We start from the raw sequence: 25568 nt of genomic DNA on the forward strand, positions 1-25568 counted from the left end.
GAGTGGTCCTGTTGCTGAGGTCCTGTAATCTCTTACGGACGCTTCTGTGACTGTTTCAGTCATTATACAAATTTACTGTTTATAAGATTTGGGGAAACCTGCAGTCAGCTGAGACTGAAGAAGTCACTTGGATGAGTGACGAAACGTTTCTCCCACAAAACGCTGCGTCCAGATGAACAGAATCAACTTTTGAAGATTTACTTTCCTGGATGATTGAGAATGCATCAAGATGTTATTTTAATGTAATTTTCCTAACCTGACATTTAGCTATTTAGCTAAAATTTGCTTTTATATTCCTATGGAAAAGTCTATTTCTACATTTTTTTATTTTTTTATTTTAATACCAAATATGATTTAAAAAAAACTTTTTCTGTAGACACATCTGGCTTCAGCTGGACTCATGACATCTGTTTTTGAACCATAAAAAATTTCCGAATCTCGTTGTAACGCTTGTATTTTATGTTGAAAATCCCTAGCGGAAACGTGAAGCCTCAGTTCGTCAAACTTACCGTCGCGGCCTGCTGCCCGACTTCCACGCTGCTGGCGGCGCGTGTGGAACACATTGGTCTCATCGTCCCGTCCGAACAAACTCTAAACTGTCAACCTAAACATATTTTCTTTGTTTTGCTTCTCCCGGATTGAAATTGGATTCGTTTCAACATTCAAAGGTTTGTTTTTGGCCACCAGATCTCATGTTTATTGGTGTTTTTTGAAGTATTTTGTGACTCAGTCTCATCTACATCTCTTGCTTCCGCGCGGCAGAACGTTCACGTGGAAACTGGGACTCGTCACAAATCCTTCAGTTATCGGTATCTGCAGTTAGCTTCAGCTGTAATCACTACAAAAAAATGGCAAATATGGCAACCCTGATCCTGGAGGACGGGACGACGTTCAAAGGCCGCCAATTTGGTGCAAGCGTGTCGGTATCCGGAGAAGTTGGTACGTGTTTTATACTGTTTTAATTTACCTCAGACTCTCAGTTTATTATTGTGCATAATCCACCTGTGTATAATATAACTCAGCATGGGTTAAACATTTGCTTTGGTACATTGTGTAATCTGGATGTGTGGTGTGGTTTGCCCCTTTGTTCCAAGACGCTCATGGTTCAGAGTTGTAAAGCGCCAAATCCTCCTAACGTTCCCCCCCCCCCCAGTGCCAAACTCCATTGAAAAAGAGTGGAATTTAGTGACGCCATCACAGCCATGCGCCCACCTCTACCTTCAGCGCCCACCTGTGTGTATTTTGGCAGGCAGATGTGACTAGGAAACTGCTTGCTGTGTCGTAATAAGCATGCCGAATTAAAGATAAGATAATAGTGATTTTGGATCAGGTCAGATTTTGACATTCAGTATGCGTGACTGCAGAGATGAGTCACGCAACGTTAAAATGATAAATAAAAATGTAAGCGTATGCTGGATGGAGGACGTATACCCGGGTGGAATGCGACTGTATTCCAGCCAGGTGTTATAATCCCTTCAAACGTTTATTACAGAAACACAAGTAGGTAGAACACAATAAAATAATCGACTATAGAGATCGAAAAACACATTTCGTTCTCAATAAACAGTCATCATATGTAGACAGTTAAAGATGCCGCATGAGTTCATTTAATCAAATGGGAAATACTGGTAATTAATGCACTTTCTAGTCTGAGTGATCACTCAGACTACAAGAGACTCCACATTTATCTGTATTTTCCAACAGCAACGACTGAAATAATTTTAATATCAGGTAATATGGGATGTCTTAATAATGAGACTGTTTATTATGAACTACAAGAAAAAAATTGGATATCGTCTCATGAGATACAACACTTGAGATACAAAGATATAATTGTACTAAATATGAGAGAATCATAATTATGAGATAAAAAGTCATCCAAGTCCTAAACCATAAGAGTTTCATTGTTATTGAAAGTGCATCAGTGTGCATTAAAAAGAAAAGAACTCAGTTTGCTAATATTCTCTGACTCTAAAGAAAAAACCTAATTATTATTAACTGTCTGGCAGATTTAAGCTCTTGTAGTTGATATGATGTACTCAAGAATGTTTTGTGTGTTTAGTGTTTCAGACGGGGATGGTGGGATACCCCGAGGCTCTTACTGATCCATCCTACCGCTGCCAGCTGCTGACCCTCACTTACCCTCTGGTTGGCAACTATGGTGTGCCAATGGATGAAGAGGGAGAGTTCGGGCTGAGCAAGGTAAGCGGTTATTTAAACTCCAGGTGAAAATTAATTTGCAAACTTATTAACATATTTAAAGTGGAAAAGCGAGTCAGGATTTTTCTTCTTTTCTTCTGTGGGACGGTTTTATCTGAATGAAAGAAGTCTTAACTCTGATAAAACACACTGTCTCATCTGTTGTTGTCTTGTTCAGTGGTTTGAGTCATACAAGATCCACGCTGCTGCTTTGATTATTGGAGAACTGTCTGAAAGTCCCAGTCACTGGAGTTCAGCCAAGTCACTGGACCAGTGGCTCAAAGAGCAAGGCATTCCTGGATTACAAGGTCAGAAACCCAGAATAAAAATGGGCGTAATTTAATTGGAAAACTGCTCAGCATCTGTAATATATATTAATGCATAAAATAATCAGATGCAAGCTTTTCAATTTAATGCTACAAACTGTTTCCATTTTCTTCAGGTGTTGACACCCGCTGCTTGACCAAAAAGATCCGAGAGAAGGGGACCATGTTGGGGAAGCTGATAGTGGACGGGACTCCTGAGGAAAGTATTCCCTTCGATAATCCCGACAAGAGGAACCTGGTCCGAGAGGTCTCCATGAAGGTAACCCACCAGGAGTTTTGTTACAGTCCCATCGAAGCTCTGCCAGCTCTCGAGTGCTAATGGAGGGCGTTATTTATGTTACTGATAAACTAGAAACTTGGAGATTTGATCTGTGGATCTAATTTTGTGAAGGTTTTTTTTAAAGCTCTAAAACATAGGAAAAGTTTAGCGCTCACACTTCAGCTCAAGTAAGAGGTTTTAAACTAAATAAAAAGCTTTTGTCTGTAGTTGTCTCAAAACATATTGTTTAGCAGGTAGCTTGCTGCTTGTTTTGTGCCTGTCAGATATTTAGATGTTTCTCTGTTTGGTTGTCTCCAGGAGCCAAAAGTGTTCAATCATAGCGGCAGCTTTCGTATCACAGTGGTGGACTGTGGCATCAAGTACAACCAGATCCGCTGCCTGGCTCAGAGAGGAGCCCGTGTTACTGTCGTACCCTGGGACCACCCGCTGGACACCGCCGGTCAGGAACACGCGCTATGTCGGGGATTTTTCTTCAGGGGAACTCGTACCACTTTTATCAGTGGTTACATAAATAATTGTTTCTCATCTTTTTCCAGATTTTGATGGTTTGTTCGTCAGTAATGGTCCCGGGGATCCCCAGCTCTGTCAGGCCACCATCAACAACGTGAGGAAGGTGATCTCTGTGGACCAACCAAAGCCAGTTTTTGGCATCTGTCTCGGACACCAGCTGCTCTCTCTGGTCATTGGAGCCAAGACCTACAAGATGAAGTGAGTACCTCAAACTCAACACCTCCGTAACCTGAAAGATAAATTGTTAAACTTTGATTCTTAAGTGATTTTAAACTTTTACCAACGTTTACTATCAAAAAGTAATGGTGCTCCATTATAAGAAAAATGTATTCAATTATTTTCAGTCCTGTAAACTTAACATGATTACTAATTTCTTCAATTTAACACACCTCTTTCTCTTTGTAATAAATTCGAAACCCTTCCGCAGGCTTGTTAGCCAGTGCTTGCTCTGGTGTTGTTAGCTGGAGCTGGACTAAACAGCAAGTGATTTAAAAGCACAAGAAAAAAATATCCTTCATGAGCAACAACAAAAAAAGATCCAGAGTGAAATTTTTGTGAAGGTGGATGGTGTGAAAACATTTTATTTAAATTTGTTTAAGTTACCTTTGCTCCATCTTTTTACTCCGGGCCCACAGCTGCACTGTTGTGAGAACAGCTGGTCAGAAGCTGAATTTCATGACCTTTGGTGGAAAGGGTGAGCACATGTGAATGAAGAACTCACTGTATGTTCTAGTGTAGATGTGGACTTGTCTTAAAGTTGTGAAATAGGACGTCCTCATATTTTGCAAGCCTTCCTGGCAGGATCATTGTGTTCCTGTCGCTGACATTCCAGTCATTGCATGACTCAAGCAAGTATTAATATTGCCTTCAAACTGTTTCTAAGATTACACAACACACATTAGCCAGCCTGAACGCACCTTTTAAAGGTTGAGCTGTAAAAAGTTGAGTGAATCTGTAGTGATGCGTTCACTGACGTCTGTCTTTTGCTGAGCCCTCGGGTGACTGAGGGCACCCTCTACTCTCTCTAGATACACAGGTTTTCACGCTCTCACTTTCTTTGTGAAATGCAGATTTTTGCTGTTCTCAGCACTCTGGCGTCTCCCTTATGATCACTAGAGGGTTGGATTGAGCGTCGTTGTTCTGAAAAAGGCTGAATAAACACGTCTGCCAAATTCTGTAGCCATATCTATTATGGGAGACTCAGCCTGATAAAGCTGCCATCGGCAGAGTCTGAAGGTCGGAGTGGGCAGCATGTGTCCTGCTGGAATGTGGCTGGCATCCCATCAGACAGATTACAGGTTGTTTGTGGAGATTCTTTCTGAAAGACTACAAGTGTCAAACAAGTCGTCCTAAAATGTGCTTTGTCTGTACCTGGATGAACAATCTAAAGGCCAAGTTAATTAAAGCTTCTGCTATAATAATGCCTCATTAGAGGGCACCTTGGTTAAGCTAAATGTATAATTATAGATTTTGTTAACCGTGGGAAATGTCTTTTATCCATCTTTTAATTAGTGTGTTATTTCCTCTTGTTTCTCAGGTACGGTAACCGTGGACACAACCAACCGTGCATCCATAATGGGACAGAGCGCTGCTTCATCACCAGTCAGAATCACGGCTTCGCTGTCGACCCTGACACTTTGCCCAAAGACTGGGACGTGCTCTTCACAAATGCTAACGACCACACCAACGAGGGCATCGTACACAACACAAAGCCTCTGTTCAGGTAACAGTCGGTGAAAGATGGAGTCCAGTGGTGATTCACTCTAGAAGTGACTGGTTCTGGTGCCTTAAGTGCCTCTGTACTGGCCGGAAAAAACCCAATTAAATCATTTGTGGTCCCTTTCATCCAGTGTTCAGTTCCACCCAGAGCACATGGCTGGTCCTACAGATCTGGTCGGCCTGTTTGATGTCTTCATTGAAACGGTGAAAGACCATAAAGAGGGCAACACTGGAAAATCTGGTATTCCAATTTAACTTTCATTTTTTATCATCTTAAATGTTGTGGTGCATATTAATTTATGTCTAAAGTACTTTTGTAGTTTTCAGTAGTAATTGGTATTTAATAGTAGTAATGTAACTATGCCTGTGAAGAAGAGAAACCCTTGTAAGTCTGGCTTGTGTAACAACTAATAAGTAGCAATTTGTGTGATATTTTTCCAGTGAAGCAGCGTCTGATGGACCACCTCACTTTCACTGGTTCCCCAAAGGCTGAAGGGCATGTCAGATCCAAAAAAGTCCTCATCCTAGGCTCAGGTGGACTGTCCATCGGCCAAGCTGGAGAGTTTGATTACTCCGGCTCGCAGGTCTGTGAAACAGGAGCTATTTGGTCTTATTTTGGGCTGTGTGTAAAGCGGAGGGTTAATTCAGGATTTAAAGAAGAACACTTGAACGCAGAGGACTTTTTTCTGTGCCTCCTGATGTTACTCTGCTCTGTTTTCCAGGCTATTAAGGCTCTGAAGGAAGAGAATATCCAGACTGTGTTGATCAATCCCAACATTGCCACTGTCCAGACCTCCAAAGATCTGGCTGACAAAGTCTACTTTCTGCCGATTACAGCAGAGTACGTCACTCAGGTATGGATTCTCTCTGTTGCAACTCTGTGACTGATGAAAGAAGAGAAACTGTGGACACAGTGAAATTTGTAGGTCAACTGTTTTTTGTTTGTTTGTTTTTTCGGATCAGTCAGTATTGACCCCAGATTGTGTTTGTCTAAAAGACTGAGGGGTCTCACATAATCACAGCCCACCAAAGAACACAGAGCAGTTCTGTACAGGTGTGTTTGTAGCTTTGGTGACTGTTGAAGGTAGTTCAGTCTTCTTTTGTGTCTGTATTGTAGGAATTGGGACAGTGGGTTCTAGGACAACCTTTATTTTTATTTCTTTACTGTGGATAAGATACACTTTTACGTGGTCCATCACTTTGTTTGGTTGAACACTTGAATGCAGCACAAGTGTTTAAAAGCAAAGGCAAAACATGAGCTTTGTGTTGCAGCCCTTAAATCCGCGGCTCCATGGAAGTCATCATGTAAGATAAAGGGTGGTGCTGGTGGACTAAAGAGAGCTCGTTGCTCCACTCTGGTTTTTATATAGATGCAATATAGAGACAACAGCCAGTAATTAGTAAGAGGAAAAATAAGAGTGCGGATTAATAATGATAATGAAAAGAAACAAGTTTGAGGACAAATATTCCCTCAGATTTTTACCTTCTTTGCCCAGGTTTATTTAATGTAGTTTATGTTATTATTTTTCTTTTTAAATTTCAGTGTTCATAATACGTTTCTGTAAAAATGTGCTGGCTCAAAGATATAAAAATCCCTGCTCAGCTTTCTACCTGCATCCATCATACGGCAGTATAGAGTGGAAACGAAGAGGCTAAAAGGCTTTTACAGTAAAAAATCAAAGATCACTTAAGCTGCTTTTAGTTCAGTTGCAGACTTCCAAATGTCTTGGACGGGATGAAATTCCCAGTGTGAAATCCACAGAGCTGTTTGTCTCATTTTCATGTGTTGTGAGTGCTTCGTGTCATTACATCTTGTTGTTACAGGTGATAAAAAATGAGCGCCCGGACGGCGTCCTGCTGACTTTTGGAGGTCAGACTGCTCTGAACTGCGGTGTAGAGCTGACCAAGCTGGGCGTTCTGGAGAAATATAAAGTGCAGGTTCTGGGAACTCCTGTTTCCTCCATTGAGATGACCGAAGACAGGAAAATCTTTGTGGAGAAAATGGAAGAGATCAATGAGCATGTAGCTCCCAGTGAAGCAGCTCTGTCGGTAGAACAGGTGAGGAGACGTGTTCGCTTATAAATTAATAGCTTCTGGATTGTTTTTTGCCCCAGTGAAGTCTAAATTTATCTGATTAACTCTGCTGTAGGCGGTGGCAGCTGCTGAGCGTCTTGGCTACCCCGTCTTGGTTCGTTCAGCGTTCGCTCTCGGAGGCCTCGGCTCCGGTTTTGCCAACAACAGAGAGGAGCTGACCTCTCTGGTAACGGCAGCATTCGCTCACACCTCTCAGGTGCTGGTGGATAAATCCCTGAAAGGCTGGAAGGAGATCGAGTACGAGGTGGTCCGGGACGCCTATGACAACTGTGTGACTGTGAGTAAAAGGAGACCAGAGAACAAACGGTTTATACTCACTAAAAAAAAACTGAGGGTGATTTAAAGTGGCTGTTGTTTCCTCTTGTTTAGGTGTGTAATATGGAGAACATCGACCCACTGGGTATCCACACTGGGGAATCCATTGTAGTGGCTCCCAGTCAGACGCTTAATGACCGCGAGTACAACATGCTGAGAAACACGGCCATTAAAGTCATCAGACATCTCGGCATCGTGGGAGAGTGTAACATCCAGTACGCTCTTAACCCCGAATCTGAACAGGTAAGCATATATGTGAAGACCTGGGTGATGAAAAGCACAAATAGGACTGTGTTCACCTATAAAGTGGATCTGTTTTGCATTTCCTTATTTTAAAGCCAGTGACATGCTGTAATAGTACAGAAAGTGTAGGTATATTGAAATAAGCATGGGTGGTAACATGACTTGAAGTATATACAGTTTATATGGCTATAGGATGTACAGAGTGTGCGGCTGGATCTGCAGATAATGTAACAGCCAGGTATGTCAACGGCTTACATTTACTGTTTTGGCTCCAAAACAAGGTTGTAAAAAGTCTTTGCTATGTAAATCCTAGTTCAATAAGTTTTAAAAGAAAATTGTTTTAGGTATCAATGTGACCAAGTTCATTTCATACAAACCAGGAATAGATTTGTATGAATAGGCTTTATGTATCAGAACAGGCCTTTAAACAGGTCTTGTGTGCATGGGGAGCTGGTATTCCTGCTCCTGGTCTAATTCCCGTAATGTCTGTGATTGAATTGTATCTTCTATGTATAATGTGTTGCAGTACTACATCATTGAGGTGAATGCCCGCCTGTCACGGAGCTCTGCTCTGGCCAGTAAAGCGACTGGTTATCCTTTGGCCTACGTAGCAGCTAAACTTGGTCTGGGGATCCCGCTGCCACAGCTCAAGTACGTCTCTCAGCTTAAGAACGGCGGATAATGAACTAACAGGGGCATCGCTGCTTTTACAGAATGATGACATCCAACAAAGACGTTCCAGTATTCTGCCAAACTGAACATTTTTTAAAAGTGGGGTTTAAAGTATTCAAGCTTAAAATCAATTTTTGTATATTAAACGACCAAAAAATAATTGTGATGCATAGATGCCTGTAAAGTAAGGCAGCACAGACTCTCTGCCTTCACTGCATGTGGACCCCACAGTGTCACACAGACCCAGGAAACATGTAGCTAGTCAATCATTACACTTAAAGACATCTGATCATTGAAATTCAATCATTTTTTTTAGTATAAACGTGCTCACAATTTTTCATCAGCAAAGAAATTTGGAAACAAGATGATATTCATCACCTGCACAGCTGGCAGTTTGGTTAATTTGAAGTTATTGTTTTGACAAAGCTGCTTTGAGCAGTTGCAACATAAGCATTGTAGTTTTTTTATTTTTTGGCATAAATGTCTTAACTGTAAAGCGCCTTTAAATTAAGCGATTCACCAATGAAAAATATTTGCACTGCGTCTGTATTTTTGTCCAGAAACTCAGTGACAAACTCAACGACGGCAAACTTTGAGCCGAGTTTGGATTACTGTGTGGTGAAGGTGCCTCGCTGGGATCTCAGCAAGTTCCTCAGGGTTTCCACCAAGATAGGCAGCTCCATGAAGAGTGTTGGTAAGAGGCAAAAGCGAGCTTGGAACAAAAATATGTTGTAACAAATTGTAAATAGGTAGTAGATTTAGTACTGTTAGTATTCCAGAGCATTTTAAAAATACTTAGTTTGGTCTCAGTAAAGCTAACAATAAATTCACATGGTCATTTTTTGCACCTACTATGTTTTTTCTTTCTTTTTTTTATTCTTATTTATTCATTTTTTCTGCACTGCTATCACAGCAGATTTCTCCATGAGGGCATTAAAGTTTTACTCTACTGCTTTATTTCACAGTTTGATTATAAAGTTAACCTTTACCAGTGCGGGCAGAGAAGCCAGTAAGTCAGGTGCTTATTATGGATATTGTGCTCAGTGCTTGAACCTTTTCCTCGACAGGGGAGGTGATGGCTATTGGTCGTAGCTTTGAGGAAGCCTTCCAGAAAGCTCTGAGGATGGTGGATGAGAACTGTGTTGGCTTTGACCACACCATCAAGCCTGTCTCTGAAAAGGTAACCTCCCATAGCTGAAGTCCAGGTTAAATGGTTGTACTGGTTAAAAAATGCCTTGCTGCTGCACAACCTGTTCAGTGCACAGTGTCAGCAAATACTTTATCCCAGGTTGAAAGATTTTTAACCATTTTCAGCCAAACATGCAATGATTTGCTTCATATTTGGTCAGAACACAACATTAGTGCTTTTGCTATGCAATGCCATCGACTTTTAAGGATGAGTGATGGTGCAGCACATTAAAGCATGTTGATCTGTTTTACTACGCCTCTATTAGGATGGTGACCCTATAAATGATTGTGATAAGGACATTTTAAAAGGTCAAAACTGTATTGTTCTGTCTTAACGGGACCAGTAGATGGTGCCAGATCTCCCCTGAGCGATCTACTACTGTAATGCTTCCTGCTTCTGGGTTTTTTGAGGAATGTTTCATTGCATGCTGTTAATCATGTTCTGCTACTATGTGTGTGGCTGATTTATTTTTATTTATTTATTTTGAGAAAATAAGCCCAAATGTCTGAGCTGATGCTCATGGCTGGCAAATAACTAGCAGTACTTTACTTCACAGTTAGTATGTTGTGCTCCCTCTGCTTACCAGGAGTTGCAGACTCCTACAGATAAGCGTATCTTTGTGCTGGCGGCAGCATTCAAAGCTGGCTACACTGTGGAAAAGCTGTATGAGCTGACCAAAATCGACCGCTGGTTCCTGCACAAGATGAAAAACATCGCCGACCACGAGCTGCTGCTGGAGACCTACAATCAGGTAAGGCCGATAAGACATAACGTGAAAAAACTAAGAGCTGTTCAAAATGGATTAAGATGCTGGATTAATTTCCTTCCGTCCAGGATGAGAGCTCCATGCCTCCAGAGGTGATGCTTAAGGCCAAGCAGCTGGGCTTCTCAGACAAGCAGATAGCACTGGCTGTACAGAGGTGGGTAGGAAAGGAAATAATCACTGTCTTAGTTTAACTTAATGGTAACTTTCTCTGTGATTAGGGTATTATCAGCATGAAATGTTATTTTAGATAAAGTGCTTTTAAAGAATCCAAACTTCCTTGGTTTGTCCTCTATCACTGAATCCACGTTTCCCTCTAACAGCACAGAGCTGGCCGTCAGAAAGCTGCGTCACGATTGGTCCATCCTGCCAGTGGTGAAGCAGATTGACACAGTGGCGGCTGAATGGCCGGCTTACACAAACTACCTGTACCTGACCTACCACGGCACAGAGGACGACCTGAGCTTCAACGATCAGCACGTCATGGTGATCGGCTCGGGCGTGTACCGCATCGGCAGCAGCGTGGAGTTTGATTGGTGCGCTGTTGGGTGCATCACCGAGCTCAGGAAGGTAAGGCCTACGTGAGACTTTAATACCGGATGCTCTCTTTATGACTGAGTTAGTCTTTTACCTCACTGAAATTGAATCCAGGGAGCAGGAAGAACCGCCTCCATGTTCAGTTCATCTCTTTATTTCCTTTACTAAACTATTTTTTTTTTTTTTTTTAGCTTGAGAGGATTAATTTACTTATTTATGAAAAAACATACAAATTTAGATCTTTTTTTGTCATTTATTGTGTTGATTATTACACGTATTATTACACCCCAGAGCCAGTAATCCAAATGTTACGAAATAAGCATCAAACCATTTGCAGATGGGCTATAAGACCATCATGGTGAACTACAACCCCGAGACAGTCAGCACAGACTACGACATGTGCGACCGCCTCTACTTCGATGAGATCTCCTTTGAGGTAAGTTTTAGCTGATACGGGAAAGTGTGATTGTGGTGAATGTGACTTGATTCAAGTCTCACATTTTGGGTGAAAGTAGCCTCTGGGCTCTTTGTTGCAAGTCATCCCCTCAAACTTTCTAACACTGTTATTAATTTCCTTGTACACGTATTAATCTGCAGTGTTTCGTGGTTAGAGATGAGTATTTCTATGCATCTTTCAGGTGGTGATGGACATCTATGAAAGGGAAAACCCAGAGGGAGTGATCCTGTCTATGGGAGGCCAGCTTCCCAACAACATTGCCATGTCGTTGCACCGCCAGCAGTGCCACATCTTGGGGACTTCGCCCGAGTTCATCGACAGCGCTGAGAACCGGTTCAAGTTCTCCCGAATGCTGGACACCATCGGCATCAGCCAGCCGCAGTGGAAGGAGCTCTCAGACACTGAGGTACAGCAGACTGACGATGAGCTCGTTTTATGTCACCGATGTCTCGGTCTGTAAAGTTAAAGATGTTTAACCCTCAAATGTTGCCTTAATATGCTAGTAAGTTATATTTACTGTTATTTACTATTGTACATACAACACTAAGAAAAATAGTTGCAAAGCCAGCGTTCGATGACGTTTACGTTTCTTCTTTGCTCTAGTCTGCTGTGAAGTTTTGCGAGACGGTCGGTTATCCCTGCCTCGTTCGCCCCTCGTATGTTCTGAGCGGAGCGGCCATGAACGTCGCCTACAGTGACAGCGACCTCGAGAAATACCTGAGTAACGCTGTAGCAGTGTCCAAGGAACACCCTGTGGTCATCTCTAAATTCATTCAGGAGGCTAAGGTAGTTAAAGACCCGATAATTACAGCAGAATTATTGATTATTATCAAGTTGAGGCTGTACTGTTTATAAATTTCGCAGGAGATAGACGTGGACGCTGTCGCATGTGACGGTGTAGTGATGGGCATTGCGATTTCTGAACATGTGGAGAACGCTGGAGTTCACTCTGGTGACGCCACCTTGGTGACACCGCCTCAGGACCTCAATCAGAAAACCATAGAGAGGATCATGCAGATCGTTCACGCCATCGGTCAGGAGCTGCAAGTCACCGGGCCGTTTAACCTGCAGTTAATTGCAAAGGTAAGAAGTACATGGAAATACTGTTAAATGCTGTTGCTGAGGACGTGAATTTAAATTGTTACTCAATGCTGATACTTTATGTAGCTTTCTTACAGTATTTTCCAGATTCCGGTAATAAACAGAGTCAGATTTAGGGAGACTAGTCTTCTTCTTCTGGCATTTAAGGCTGAACTGGGAGTTGTGGTATAAAAACGTATAGTTTTGTAAAGTTGGCACAGTTGCTCAAATTAGCCAAGCATGATCGACCTTTTTAATCCCCAACCTGCTGGCAGAAATGTCCACCTATTAAAAAACACATATCTCTCTTCAGAACTATGACGCCTAAATAAAAAAACCTTAGTTTATATGGTGAAAAATTATTTGAGAGAATCTTGAAGAGCTGCTGCTCCTCCACATCGAAAGGAGCCAGATGAGGTGGTTCGGGCAACTGACAAGGATGCCCCCTGGATACCTCCTGGGCGAGGTTTTCCGGGCAGACCCAGGACACGCTGGAGAGATTATATCTCTCGGCTGGCCTGGGAACGCCTTGGTGTTCCCCCGGATAAGCTGGAGGAGGTGGCTGGGGAGAGAGAGGTCTGGGCTTCTCTGCTTGGGCTGCTGCCCCCGCGACCCGGCTCCGGATAAAGTGGAAGAAAATGGATGGATGAATGAATCTTGAAAATGAACAAGTCTTCCAGTACAGAGTAAAATGTGAGAGTGAAAATATTGCGTGTACTTAAAACCCCTGGAGGATCTTGGGTCGATTTGTGGCTATTTTCAAATTTTGATTACATGCCATTTGCACAGTGTTGAATGGACTATAGCCAAATTCTCCAAAAAAAAGTTTGATATGATTTTATTTCAAAATTCAAGTCTGACTTCCTTCAATTAGCTTCAGTGGCTAAGCTACAGACAAACTTACACTATTGTGCTTAGTGGTCGATTTGTGCCCCATTGAAACCCATTATAAACGCTATTTTTCACTGCAAATTAATTACGGTCAAAGGGATCGTTGATGTTTAGCGTTCATTTTCATTTTGCAGGACGGGCCTTAGAGTTGTAATTTTTTTATTTGTCCACCGGGTGGCGCCCTTGCTCCACATTTGACCCCGGGCTGGAAAACAGCGGGCTGCTTAGATAGACCTGCGGGACATGAAGCCTCATTTCCGGCGTGCAGCAGCGGCTTCGCCCGCTGATCGGGCGGGACAATTTTTTTGGTCCCTAGGACCGTGAGAGGGTGCTTTTTTTTTTTTTTTTTTTTTTTTTTTTTTTAGTCAACAGGAAATGACGTATTTGTTGTCACGTGTTATCGGGCGTGTGTGCTGGAAAAACGGGTCCCCGGTGATCGTGCCCCGGTAATCGTCGCGACTTACCCCGGCACGATGCACTTATTTCGGCCTAGAGGAGGAGCATTTGCCGCCTGGAGACCATTTTCTGGTCCTGGAAAAAAAAAAATAAAAGGCGATCGAAATGAATGTTGGTGCCAATCTTTAGTCCATCTAAAGGCCTAATTATAATAACAATTGAATATTACCTCAAATGTTTTTTGGGGAAAATATTCAAGTTTTATGTTTTTTGGGGCAAAAAAAGCAGTGCGCTCATGTGACGAAACCGGGATATAAAGGGTTAAAATCCGCGAAATGTAATTAAAACTTGACATGAATATTTCAAGGAGAAGTAGGTCTAAAAGATTGGCTAATTTAAAGTGGAATAAAATATTAATATATAAATTTTTTATAGCACTTTTTTGGGCGTGGTCGATTTGTGGCTCTAAGCCCAATAGTGTATGCATTTTTCTAGGACCCTCCAGGGGTTTTAATAAAAACCTAGAAATGTTTGGGGGTTATTTTCTGGTGTAACAGAAATATACAAGTGCTACATGGATTTTTTTTTTCAGGTGATCTCATTGTTGTGCTCCTGAAGCTTTTAAAAGGCAGCTGGGGTCATTTAAAAAAACAAAAACTATGCGTCAGAGCAGCGGTCCCCAACCTTTTTTGCGCCACGCAATATGACCGACAATATTTTCACGGACCGGCCTTTAAGGTGTCACAGATAAATACAACAAAATAAAACTAGTACCGGTACCAAAAAAAGATTTATTCATAACACACATGAAAAGATCCAGGAAAACAGAGTTAACGATAAAAACGATAACAAAATAACGCTGAAAACTGATTAAAAACCCTGAAAACTATACATTTCACACCTGAGCCTCAACTCTCGCGGCCCGGTACCAAACGACTCGCGTACCGGTCCGAGGCCCGGGGGTTGGGGACCGCTGTGTTAGAGCGAGTACCAAGGACACCAGGAAAGCAAAGATTAATGCAGTGTTAGTTTTTGAGAGAAGCTGAGCTTGGTGCCAGTCGTTCATAGAAGAGTTATGTCATCTTCATGCAGAGCAAGCAAACTAACAAGTTACCTCCATGAAAAATAAAAGTAAATGTGATGCTTTTGCTGTAGATTTGGGAAAACAAGCTACAGATATGTTTCTTCCCGTTTACAGCCACCACAGATGGCATTGTTTGTCCGTTACTTTAAGGTGTTTACATTGTAAAGTACAGACCCTGAAAGTCCTCATTAAGTTGTGAAAATTAAGCTGTGTCAATAATGCAAAGGACAGTTATGTCTTCTATCAACACTGGTCAGAGCATTCATTCACCGCTGTGTTTTTTCTCTCAGGATGACCAGCTCAAAGTGATCGAGTGCAACGTCCGAGTTTCTCGCTCCTTCCCCTTTGTGTCCAAGACGCTGGGAGTGGACTTGGTGGCTCTGGCTACCCAGTACATTATGGGGGAGGACGTGGAGCCAGTGGGCCTGATGAAAGGGAAAGGGATTGTGGGAGTCAAGGTAAGCAGTGTGGAAGCAATCATAAATTTCCCTTCATGTTAAATCACTTTTGTCTTCTCATCTGACTGAGCATCACGGATTGCTTCAATGTCCTCCAGGTCCCTCAGTTTTCTTTCTCTCGGCTGGCCGGAGCTGATGTGGTGCTCGGGGTGGAGATGACCAGCACTGGAGAAGTAGCTTGTTTTGGGGAGAACCGGTACGAGGCTTACCTCAAAGCCATGCTCTCCACAGGCTTCAAGATCCCCAAGAAGAACATCCTGCTCTCCATCGGCAGCTATAAGGTACTTAAAGGTTTCGACTGACAAAAACACAACAGATAGGGATCCAGATGTGAACAGTGAGTTCAGCTCACAAGTGATGCAGCTGGAAGTACGAATGATGCATTTTAGTGGCACATTAAAGGTGCAGATGTTTTTCTGGCTGGTCAGTCACATGGGAATAAACAATAGATTTTATGCGTCTGCTACTTTTCTAACGAGAAAAGCAACAAACCTTGATTATTTGTTTTTGCAGCAGCTGTTGATGATTCCACCAACAGCTGATAACTGTAAATATTATCACCATGAGACCAGATGTAGTTAAACTCGATCAAAACTATCTCAGCAACACAAATGGAATAAAAATCATCGGACCACATTTATTTTTCTGCGGCGTTGAAATATTATGATCTGTTTGAATATAGAAAATATATTCAAATATAATATATTTCCTATATAGAAAAACTATATTAAGGGGCGACCGTGGTTCAGGGAAGTCTAAAGATATGAATGCTGGGTTAAAAAAACAGCAAATGGAACTGTATGAAAAGGCCATCGATGTCAGATAAGATGAGCTGAAACTGAAACTGTCTGTCTACCACAATAGATTTAAGAAGTTTAAGAGTGATCTGATTTTAAGGAGCATCTGCAGAGTGTTCCGGTTGTGTGAAGCATAGTAAACGAAATAGATTTTTCCAGCTTTCAGCACTGATGTTATGATTTTATTGTTTATCCAAACTATTTGCATTGACTTGTGTTTGCAGAACAAGAGTGAGCTGCTGCCCACCGTGCAGGCCCTGGAGTCTTTGGGATATGACCTGTATGCCAGCATGGGCACGGCTGACTTCTACACAGAGCATGGAGTCAAGGTAATTCTTTTAACACAGGCTTCGTTTTTTTGGAGTAACAAACTTTATTTAAATCAAAATCGACTTATTTTGCAGTGGCACATCTGTGAGTGACTCATGAATATGGTCGTGTTTGTGTGTATTTGTTTTTAAATGCTTTAATCCTGGTAACCCTTTACATCTTTATCATTCCTCTTGAATTGCACATTAAACCAAAGATTCCAGATGAGCAGCACTTATACATGGATACAATGTAGCTGTAAAAATGTTTTATTTTGCTAGAGCTTTTGGAAAAACAGCAGAAATGTATTTAGAAATGTCATTGTTCATAATTGTGGCGTTCACTTAAGTACTTTAATACTTAAAATATAGTGTTATTAATCTATGACAGGATGAAATCAGGATAGAAACTTTAAGACTCTTTAAGATATTGTCTTTAAGTTTGTTTTGTCTCCTTGTACAGGTGACTGCAATCGATTGGCCGTTTGAGGAGTACGACAGCGATGAATGTGCCACCAAAGAGAAGCAGCGCAGCATCATGAACTACCTGGAGGAGAACCACTTCGACCTTGTCATTAACCTCTCCATGAGGAACAGCGGAGGTCGAAGGCTCTCCTCCTTTGTCACCAAAGGCTACAGGACCAGGCGTATGGCTATCGACTACTCTGTCCCGCTCATCATCGATATCAAGTGCACCAAGCTCTTTGTTCAGGTACGCGATCTGTTTTTTTTTTGTTGTTTGTTTTTTGTTTTGTTAGGATGTTTGTGTGATGTGGTTCTATGGGAACATGATTAATAAAGGGTGACTCGTTTGCAGGCTCTTCGTCAGATTGGAAGGACTCCACCAGTGAAAACTCATGTTGACAGCATGGCATCCCAGACACTCGTCCGTCTGCCCGGTGAGTGGTCGTAAACGGCAACAACAACACTAATGTCATCTTAGATGTTTGTTTCTGAAACAGGAATTCTTGAGTCTTTAAAGCAAAGTTGTTCAAAAACTGAGGTTCTTTAAACAGTAAATACTTCATCCTACTAAAAGCTTTACCAATTACTTGCACTAATAGTTCAGCTTCTCATTTTAATTCTTTTTCACATAGTACTGTTTTTTTCTAAATATTTGAAGTCGAGCTATGCAGACAAACTAGTACAAAGATACCGGGTGAAGTATTTTGGTTTTTGATTGAATCACAGGTCTGATCGATGTCCACGTTCACCTACGGGAGCCTGGCGCCACCCATAAGGAGGACTTCTCCTCAGGCACAGCAGCTGCTCTGGCAGGAGGAGTGACCCTGGTGTGTGCGATGCCCAACACTTCCCCCGCCATCACTGATGCTAATAATCTGGCTCTGGTGCAGAAGGTAAACCCACGTTTTTAAATTGTATTCGCTTTTTAATCTGTTGGCTGATCCTGTTAATGCAGAAATGTTAAGATTTTTGTTGGCAGTGACCAGAAAGGACAAGATTAGAAATGAGTACTTCAGTATTCAGTAAAATTTGAAGCGATATGACATTGACTCCTGTTATATTGTGTCACCAGTTAGCCAAAGCAGGCAGCCGCTGCGACTACGCCCTGTATGTGGGCGCTGCCACGGACAACGCTGCTGTCCTGCCGCCCATCGCCAGCCAGACCGCCGGTCTGAAGATGTACCTGAATGACACATACTCCACCCTCAAGATGGACAACGTCTCCCTGTGGATGGAGGTAGGCTGGATTTTAAGTGTTGCTGGAAGGCCATTAGAGATGCTTCAGCCCTAACCGTGTGGATCTGTTTAAAGCACTTTGAGAAATGGCCCAAGCAGATGCCCATCGTGGCTCACGCTGAGAAGCAGACGGTGGCGGCGATCCTCATGGTGGCCCAGCTGTACCAGCGGCCAGTCCACATCTGTCACGTGGCCAAGAAAGAGGAGGTAAAGAGCTGTTTCTTATTGTTGTTAATTTTATGCAACTTTTACTTTATTTTAAACTATTTTAGTGGATTTGAGGTATTTTACTTTTAATTAGTTTGTTTTATTATCGATTGCTTCGGCTGTTAAAGTGCATCTTATCTTAATTTTTTTGATTCTTTCTTACAGTTTTAATACTTTTTAATGGTTTTCAGATCCTGGTAATCCGAGCTGCAAAGCAGAAGGGCATCCAGGTCACATGCGAGGTCGCCCCTCACCACCTCTTCCTATGTGAGGACAATGTGGCGCAGATCGGCGACGGTCGAGCGCAGGTTCGACCCATGCTGGGAACACGCGAGGACATGGAGACACTCTGGGAAAATCTGGACATTATCGACTGCTTTGCTACAGACCACGGTCAGAGAGCATTCATTTTCTGTCACGATCATGCAGACAGACTTGTCTTCGACCTTCCTGAACTGTACGGTTTTTGTTTTGTTGTGCTAGCTCCTCACTCTGTAGACGAGAAGAACAGTGAGCGTCCTCCTCCTGGTTACCCCGGTCTGGAAACAATGCTGCCTCTGCTGCTCACCGCCGTCAGTGATGGACGTCTGACTCTGGATGATATTACCAGACGTCTTTATGACAATCCACGCAGGATCTTCAACCTGCCCGTTCAGGAAAACACCTACGTGGAGGTAAACAGACAAACACAATTAAAGGGAATTCATTTTAAGGAGACATTATTTTGATGCAGTAATTAGCAGCCTATCCGTACTCTGATGAAATATGTTCCTAATTATTTATCAATTACGTGTCTTTCAGGTGGACCTGGAGCAGGAGTGGGTTATTCCTCAGGCCATGCAGTTCACTAAGTCTAAGTGGACTCCTTTCGAAGGTATGAAGGTGAAAGGTAAAGTCCGCCGCGTGGTCCTGCGAGGAGAGGTGGCCTACATCGACGGCCAGGTCAGCATTCGTGCGTTTTGCTTTTGAACAAGAAAACAAAGAGAATAAATGTAGTTGATCTAATAAAGTACGTGTCCTGTCTCCTTCAGGTGCTCGTGCCTCCAGGTTACGGTGAGGATGTGAAGGCTTGGCCCACTTCTTCCACCCATCCTCCAGAACCTGTCAAAGAAACTCCAATGGTAATAAAAGTGAATGCGGTAATAATGCAGCTGCCTTTCATGCTTTCTGTTGTAAGATAAAGACTCTACAATAATATTACATCACATTGGTGTTTTGGCCACCGCCATGATTATTTTTGGAGCCAAAATTGACCAGATTTAAGAAGAGAGTGAAGTTATCTGCCAACACTAACACACTTCTTTAGCAGCCATAGCCATGAAGAACGTGCACACAGCAGCAGATATCGGCTAGTTGATGCTAAGTAAACGTAACTGAAAGAAAACACTAGAATTTCATTCAACAAATAGAATAAAAGAACTTCTTAGATGTAATTAGTTTAAAATGCTGTAAAAGACACAGCAAGCAAAATCGAGAGGTTCAGATCAGTGATTAAAGTTGGTGTTTCTTCCATGCCTGAAATGTCTGGTAGGAGGCAAACAGCAGGTATCAACTTGTTCCTTTTGAAATGTGGAGGAATAGCAGCTCCTCACTTTATTTCTAAGAAAGAGGTCTTAGACGCCACCGTTTGGAGGAAGCTCTTTTCCGGTGCTTATATCCCCGGTCTTCTTTCTTATGAGCGTAGATGACATCTAAAAAGTTCACAGAATTTGGTGAACGTACAGCTAACAGAGTTTAATTACAAACAAAAACCTTTAAAGCCTGTACTTAGAACTGTTTTGAGTGTTTCTTGAACTCCTCTATGTGGGGATTACTTCATGTGTTTTGTTTACATTAATTCTGCTCCATCAGACTCCTGAGCGTCGGCGTCCAACTCCACCCCGGGATGGAGTGCGGACTCGAGCTGCGAGCCCACGACGCATTGGTGGAGAAAGCCGCTACCTGCTGCCGCCCCGCATCCACCGTGCCTCTGATCCCGGCCTGCCACCAGGTATTACAGCTCCCAGAATGCTTTGGAACAGCAGATTTTTGTTTTACCTCGAGGGTTTCTCCCAATGTTTCTACCAGTGTATTATCAGCCTGCCTGGCTGTGGTGGGGCGTGGTCTGCGGTGCCGTGCAGGGAGGGCGGACGTACCTGCACGGCATCCTTAATCACGCCCGCCTAGTTAAAAACACGGGGACTCAGGGGTTTGGGTGTGTAGTGGTGAGATGTAAATAAAGATGGCTCCGAATGATACTCCGTGGTCCCGCCGTGCCTTATTCTCGCCACACTGGCCTTAACAGGGGATTTTTAAAGCCTTCTTTAGGCAAAAGGTATCAATAAGTTGAAAGAGGGGTTAAAAAATGAAGCAGATGTTATCATATCATTTCACATGTTCAGCTGGTATGTCCATTAATCAAGTATGTCAAAACTGTTCATTGCCGTATAAAAACAAGTTTAATTAAAGTTGTTTGATGTTCTCCTGCTGATTCTCAGTGAAACACCTTTGCTGTGTTCCAGTCATTGATACACTGCGATTCTTATCCCCACAGAGATGGTCATGCTCCCACCAGCCGCTGCTGTTGACGGGTACAGCCATCCTCCCCCACTGTCCAGGCTGCTGTCCCCACAGTCTGGGTCAGGACAGGTGCCTCCTGGTCAGGTGTCACACCTGCAGATATCTCCTCTGCTTCACCCACTGGTGGGACAGCACATCTTGTCTGTCAGACAGTTCAGCAAGGAGCAGGTACGCCGAAGAAGATGAAACACACTCTGGGAATGCTGACAGGTTTAAAACAAGATCTCGGGTCTGAACAAAAGCTTATTTTTGTGTCCTTCGTTTGTTTCAGATCTCACACCTGTTCAATGTTGCTCACACTTTACGTTTGATGGTTCAGAAGGAACGAAGCCTGGAAATACTCAAGGTATCTCCTAAACGTGCCTCATGTTACTGCACTATTCACTAATTTCAGTTATGTGCTGTTACAATGGTGGATGTTCGTATCAAACATGACCAAAGTTATAGAATGATGAGGTACCTTAAAGTAATCCCTCATTCCTCATGCCTTCCTGTTCAGGGTAAAGTAATGGCCTCCATATTCTATGAGGTCAGCACTCGCACCAGCAGTTCCTTCGCAGCGGCCATGCAGCGTTTGGGCGGCTCCGTCGTCCATTCCAGCGAGGCCACTTCCTCCTCGCTGAAGGGAGAATCGCTGGCGGACTCTGTCCAGATCATGAGTGGCTACGCTGACGTCCTCGTGCTGCGTCACCCAACACCTGGAGCTGTAGAGGTGGATTTTAGATGGATACTTTTTTTTTTTATTAAAAGTTTTCTTTACATAACAGAAAATAAAGACTAATTGGTCATAAAAGTAACTGCAGCAGCACCCTGTTGTGTGTTTTTTGATGCTTGTTTAGTTTGAAGATGAGTTTTTAATATCTTACGCACGTGACTCCTCCTTCTCAGAGCGCGTCCCGTCAGTGCCGTAAGCCGCTGATCAATGCTGGCGACGGTGTCGGGGAGCATCCCACTCAGGCCCTGTTGGACGTCTTCACCATCAGAGAGGAGCTGGGAACGGTCAACGGCATGACGGTGAGCGACATGATTCCTTTTTAATTTAATCTTCAGCCAGAATAAAACTTTACATGAAAACATGTTAAAACTGTGGCGTCTGTCAGATAACGATGGTTGGAGATCTGAAACATGGCCGAACGGTTCATTCCCTCGCCAAACTGCTGACCCAGTACCGCATCACTCTGCGTTACGTGGCTCCCAAAAACCTCCACATGCCAGCAGAGATCGTCAGCTACGTGGCCTCAAAGGGCATCAAACAGGTGAGGACTAAACATGGTTACACAGCAAAGAGGAGTTTTCACAAATATGTACTAAAAACTGCTAATTTTAAAAAACATGTTTGTTTGCAGGAGGAGTTTGACAGCATCGAGGAGGCTCTGCCTGACACCGACGTCCTCTACATGACGAGGATCCAGAAGGAGAGGTTTGCATCTGAGGAGGAGTACAAAGCCGTAAGTTTCATTTCACCGACGGGTTTTATTTTGTGACACAGATACTTGCATATACTCACAGCGCATCTGTAGTTAGGCCTGGTGCTTCCTGCCTCATGCTGGCCCGGTAATCGTTTTTGATATCGTTCAGTTGGTCTCATGGTGACATTTTCCCTAATCCACTATTCTGCACTGCAAACTCCACTGACTCCATCTGGTGAAGCTGGAGTTTGCCTGCATTTGGAGTTCATCTTTAGTGGAAAGCAGCTGATTTGTTCAGTTATTCGTCACAAAGTTCTTTCCAAATGAAATATTTCTAGAGGCAAAACTATTAAATAGAATTGTCTTAAGAAAACAAGAAGATATGCGAGAAAGAAGGCGTTCCCTCACCCCTCTACAGATGTAAGCGTGTGGGGAAATATGGAAGTGGAACCCTTTAGCTAAGCATTCATAGGTGCAGACAGAACCAATCAGCTCAGGTCTCATGTGAATGGATGATCCCGGAGTATTTTTGATCTTTAACTGTGACTCTGTTGTTTCTCTCAGTGTTTTGGTCAGTTCGTCCTCACTCCTCACATCATGACTGGAGCCAAACAGAAGATGGTGGTGATGCACCCGCTGCCCAGAGTCAATGAAATCAGGTGAGACGCGCTCAGTCAAATGTCTGACAACAATATCAGTTCCAGCTGTGTTGTTTAAATGTTGCTTGAGCCCTTAAATGGGCTGCAGAAATGTAACGTTTTGTGTACAATGTCTAATTTCAGTACGATTTCTTTTAACTAACTTAAATTTGAACTGAATTTTATTTTAACCCACCTTACATTATTTGCTATTGTGTTGATTAAGTGGACTAATGATCTGTTTCTCTTTGTTATTTCTCTCTCAGTGTGGAGGTGGACACAGACCCGAGGGCGGCATATTTCCGTCAGGCGGAGAATGGCATGTACATCCGAATGGCCCTGCTGGCCACCGTACTGGGCCGATAACTCAGTGTGTGTCACAGGCTGGGTCTCTGACCCAGCGCTCTGAGTTCATTTTGTATTTGTCTCATTTTAGATATGTGATTAGTTTGTGTCATTCCTATTTAGCTTTAGTTAAGGAAAGGCAGTTATTAATTATTGTTTCCTTGGTTTCTATGTTTGAGTTCTTGTATCGTTCATCACGTGTTAGGTCTGTTAAGCTTGTGTTGTCATGTCTAGTTTCAGTGTTTCCTGTTTTATTTTGAAGGAGTCGTGTGTTCTTTGTTCATTGTATTTAGTTTCACTTCCCCCGTCCTGTCATTAGGTTCATGTCAGTCAGCTGTTCCTCCATGTGTTCCCACTTCCCCTAATCACCTCCTGTGTATTTAAGTCCTGTGTTTTCAGTGTGTCATTGTCAGATCGTCTGCTTTGTTTGCAAGCCAAGAAGTTGCGTCAAGTCTCCTCGCGTCAAGTCCATGTTCCTGTTGTAGGTTTTTAAGTTAATTTAGCTCACCCAGTTTAGTTTATTGTTAGCCTTGCATTTTGCCTTTTGTTTCCGTCTGCATTTGGGTCCACCCTTCACTCTACACACAATCAGCCCTGCTGATTGTGACAGTGTGCTGCTTCTTTGTCCTACAAACTGTCAGAGAAACAAAAATGTATCTTTTCTGAAATCTATACATTTCTCATTTCCTGCCCCCGAGGGGTGCAAGTAGGTTTAAATACTAGATTTAATACTGAGTTAAAGTTTATAACATGCTGCTGTAACACAGAACTTTTTTTTTTTCTCCAGTCACACAAATGTTTACTTGTTTTCTTTCCTGCTGTATTTCAAGGTTCCTTTATTTTTACATGTCTTAAAACCATTAACATAATTAAAATATAGAACCAGAATCTGTCTTGTTTGAAATGGTTAAGAGATGATCAGTGTTTGTGCATCGATGAGCCAAATCGAGGAGCAAAGGGAAGAAATAGGAAGTGGGTGCTACTATCGATGTCTTTTTTACATATATATATATATATATAATTTGCAGCTGCTGCATCTGATTAATGATGTTTAAAGGGACCAATGAGGATGTCAAAGAAGATAAATCCTGAATGCATTTTTACGTTTAGACCAATTTACTGGACCAGCTTCATCAGATGTTTGTTTGGGTTGGCACAGTCCTCTGAAAACCAGCAATGGTGGTTTACGCCTCGAGGTTTTTCAAAAGAAAATTTCTAACAAAATAGAGAAAAAAATATTTTTACTACACCAAACAATCCGATTGATATTTTGTTTTAAAATGAGCAAAAGCAAAACTAAGTGTCTAATATATTTCTAGGTTACCGGAAAACCTTCATCATTCCAGCTCTACATGAGTATAATGGTACGATACGGCTTACTGCACATGTTTGTATCATGATTTCAGTCTGTTTCAGAGTCGTGACATCCTTGGTTGTATGAAATGGTTGTTTCCCTTTCTTCAAATGTGTTGCATTAACTGCAAGTGGAAACGCACAAATATCCTCAGAGCACAGTCTTTGATGATTTTGGGGTAATCTCCGTAACTATCAGTAATTTCTTACACTGTTGACAAACTTTTTTTAAAATCAAAATCCAAACGGATGTTTGTAAAGTGTCGAACGACTTCTGTGTCATGTGGAGAAATAAATAATGAAAAAGGATGTTTCTCTTTGTGGTTGATTTCATTTAATACCCACAAATTATTTCAGAATTTTTAGTAACATAATTTAATGTCTTGTTTGGATCTTGTCGTTGTAGTTACGGATGATTGGTTGTGAGCTCATCCTGACTCAGTACTGGCAAAGGTCATGTCTAAATTGGCCACTTGATTAAGAACAAGTTTCTCACTATGTAAATTATTTTAATACTTCAAAGCTCATTTAACAGCTCAAGGATCCACAAAGGTTTATATCTTCAGTATTGTAGTTAGACTAATGGAAATTGAAAAAAATGGCCATTGGTTTGTCAATGAGTTTTGCAACTAAACTGATTTCGCTTCAGGATGCATCTAAAATGCATTCAGGCTGGCTGTGTGGTGTCGTGGAAAAGTGGTACGTGCAAAAACCTTTTTTTGTCTGTCTTTGAGGGTGGGGGAAGACGCTTAATGTTTTTGTAAGTATGACTAATACTTACAAAAGTATTAGTATACTTTGACTTCTAAGGTATACACACACACACACACACACACAAGAACAACAACATAGAAGAAGAAGAGGGGTATAGTTTACTACACGTCATAAAAACACAATCAATTATCTTCCAACTGCATCTTTCTGTTCTGACTTTAGAGTCCTTGTTTGTTTACTGAACCGTACTTTGGAGTCATACTGTTGTGATACTGGGGAGGAAAGGGTAAGGTGTGAGAGACTAAACCCTCACACACAAAACTT

At 42.3% G+C, this 25568-nt stretch overlaps 1 protein-coding gene across 1 annotated transcript; it reads left to right on the top strand.

The window, feature by feature from the left end:
• Positions 1-520: 520 nt before the first annotated feature.
• cad (carbamoyl-phosphate synthetase 2, aspartate transcarbamylase, and dihydroorotase) lies at positions 521-24704 on the top strand. The gene is made up of 45 exons (XM_085373365.1): positions 521-668; positions 763-939; positions 2063-2202; positions 2378-2507; positions 2642-2784; positions 3103-3244; positions 3342-3513; positions 4853-5038; positions 5166-5275; positions 5476-5618; positions 5757-5888; positions 6859-7092; positions 7184-7405; positions 7498-7686; positions 8213-8337; positions 8919-9052; positions 9426-9538; positions 10134-10298; positions 10382-10467; positions 10634-10880; positions 11185-11283; positions 11486-11710; positions 11908-12090; positions 12169-12387; positions 15046-15213; positions 15312-15494; positions 16235-16339; positions 16782-17030; positions 17136-17217; positions 17510-17676; positions 17856-18020; positions 18095-18226; positions 18418-18619; positions 18710-18900; positions 19028-19168; positions 19258-19347; positions 20078-20216; positions 20760-20953; positions 21057-21131; positions 21285-21497; positions 21674-21799; positions 21886-22041; positions 22132-22233; positions 22759-22853; positions 23099-24704. Exons 2-45 carry the CDS (start codon positions 849-851, stop codon positions 23196-23198), a joined length of 6705 nt encoding a protein of 2234 aa, XP_085229491.1. The 5' UTR covers positions 521-668; positions 763-848; the 3' UTR covers positions 23199-24704.
• The last annotated feature ends 864 nt before the right edge of the window (positions 24705-25568 follow it).

Source organism: Diplotaxodon limnothrissa, linkage group LG15 (assembly GCF_057381915.1).
Source record: "Diplotaxodon limnothrissa isolate DT_005_m linkage group LG15, D_limnothrissa_male_GT1.1, whole genome shotgun sequence".
Taxonomy (NCBI): domain Eukaryota; kingdom Metazoa; phylum Chordata; class Actinopteri; order Cichliformes; family Cichlidae; genus Diplotaxodon; species Diplotaxodon limnothrissa.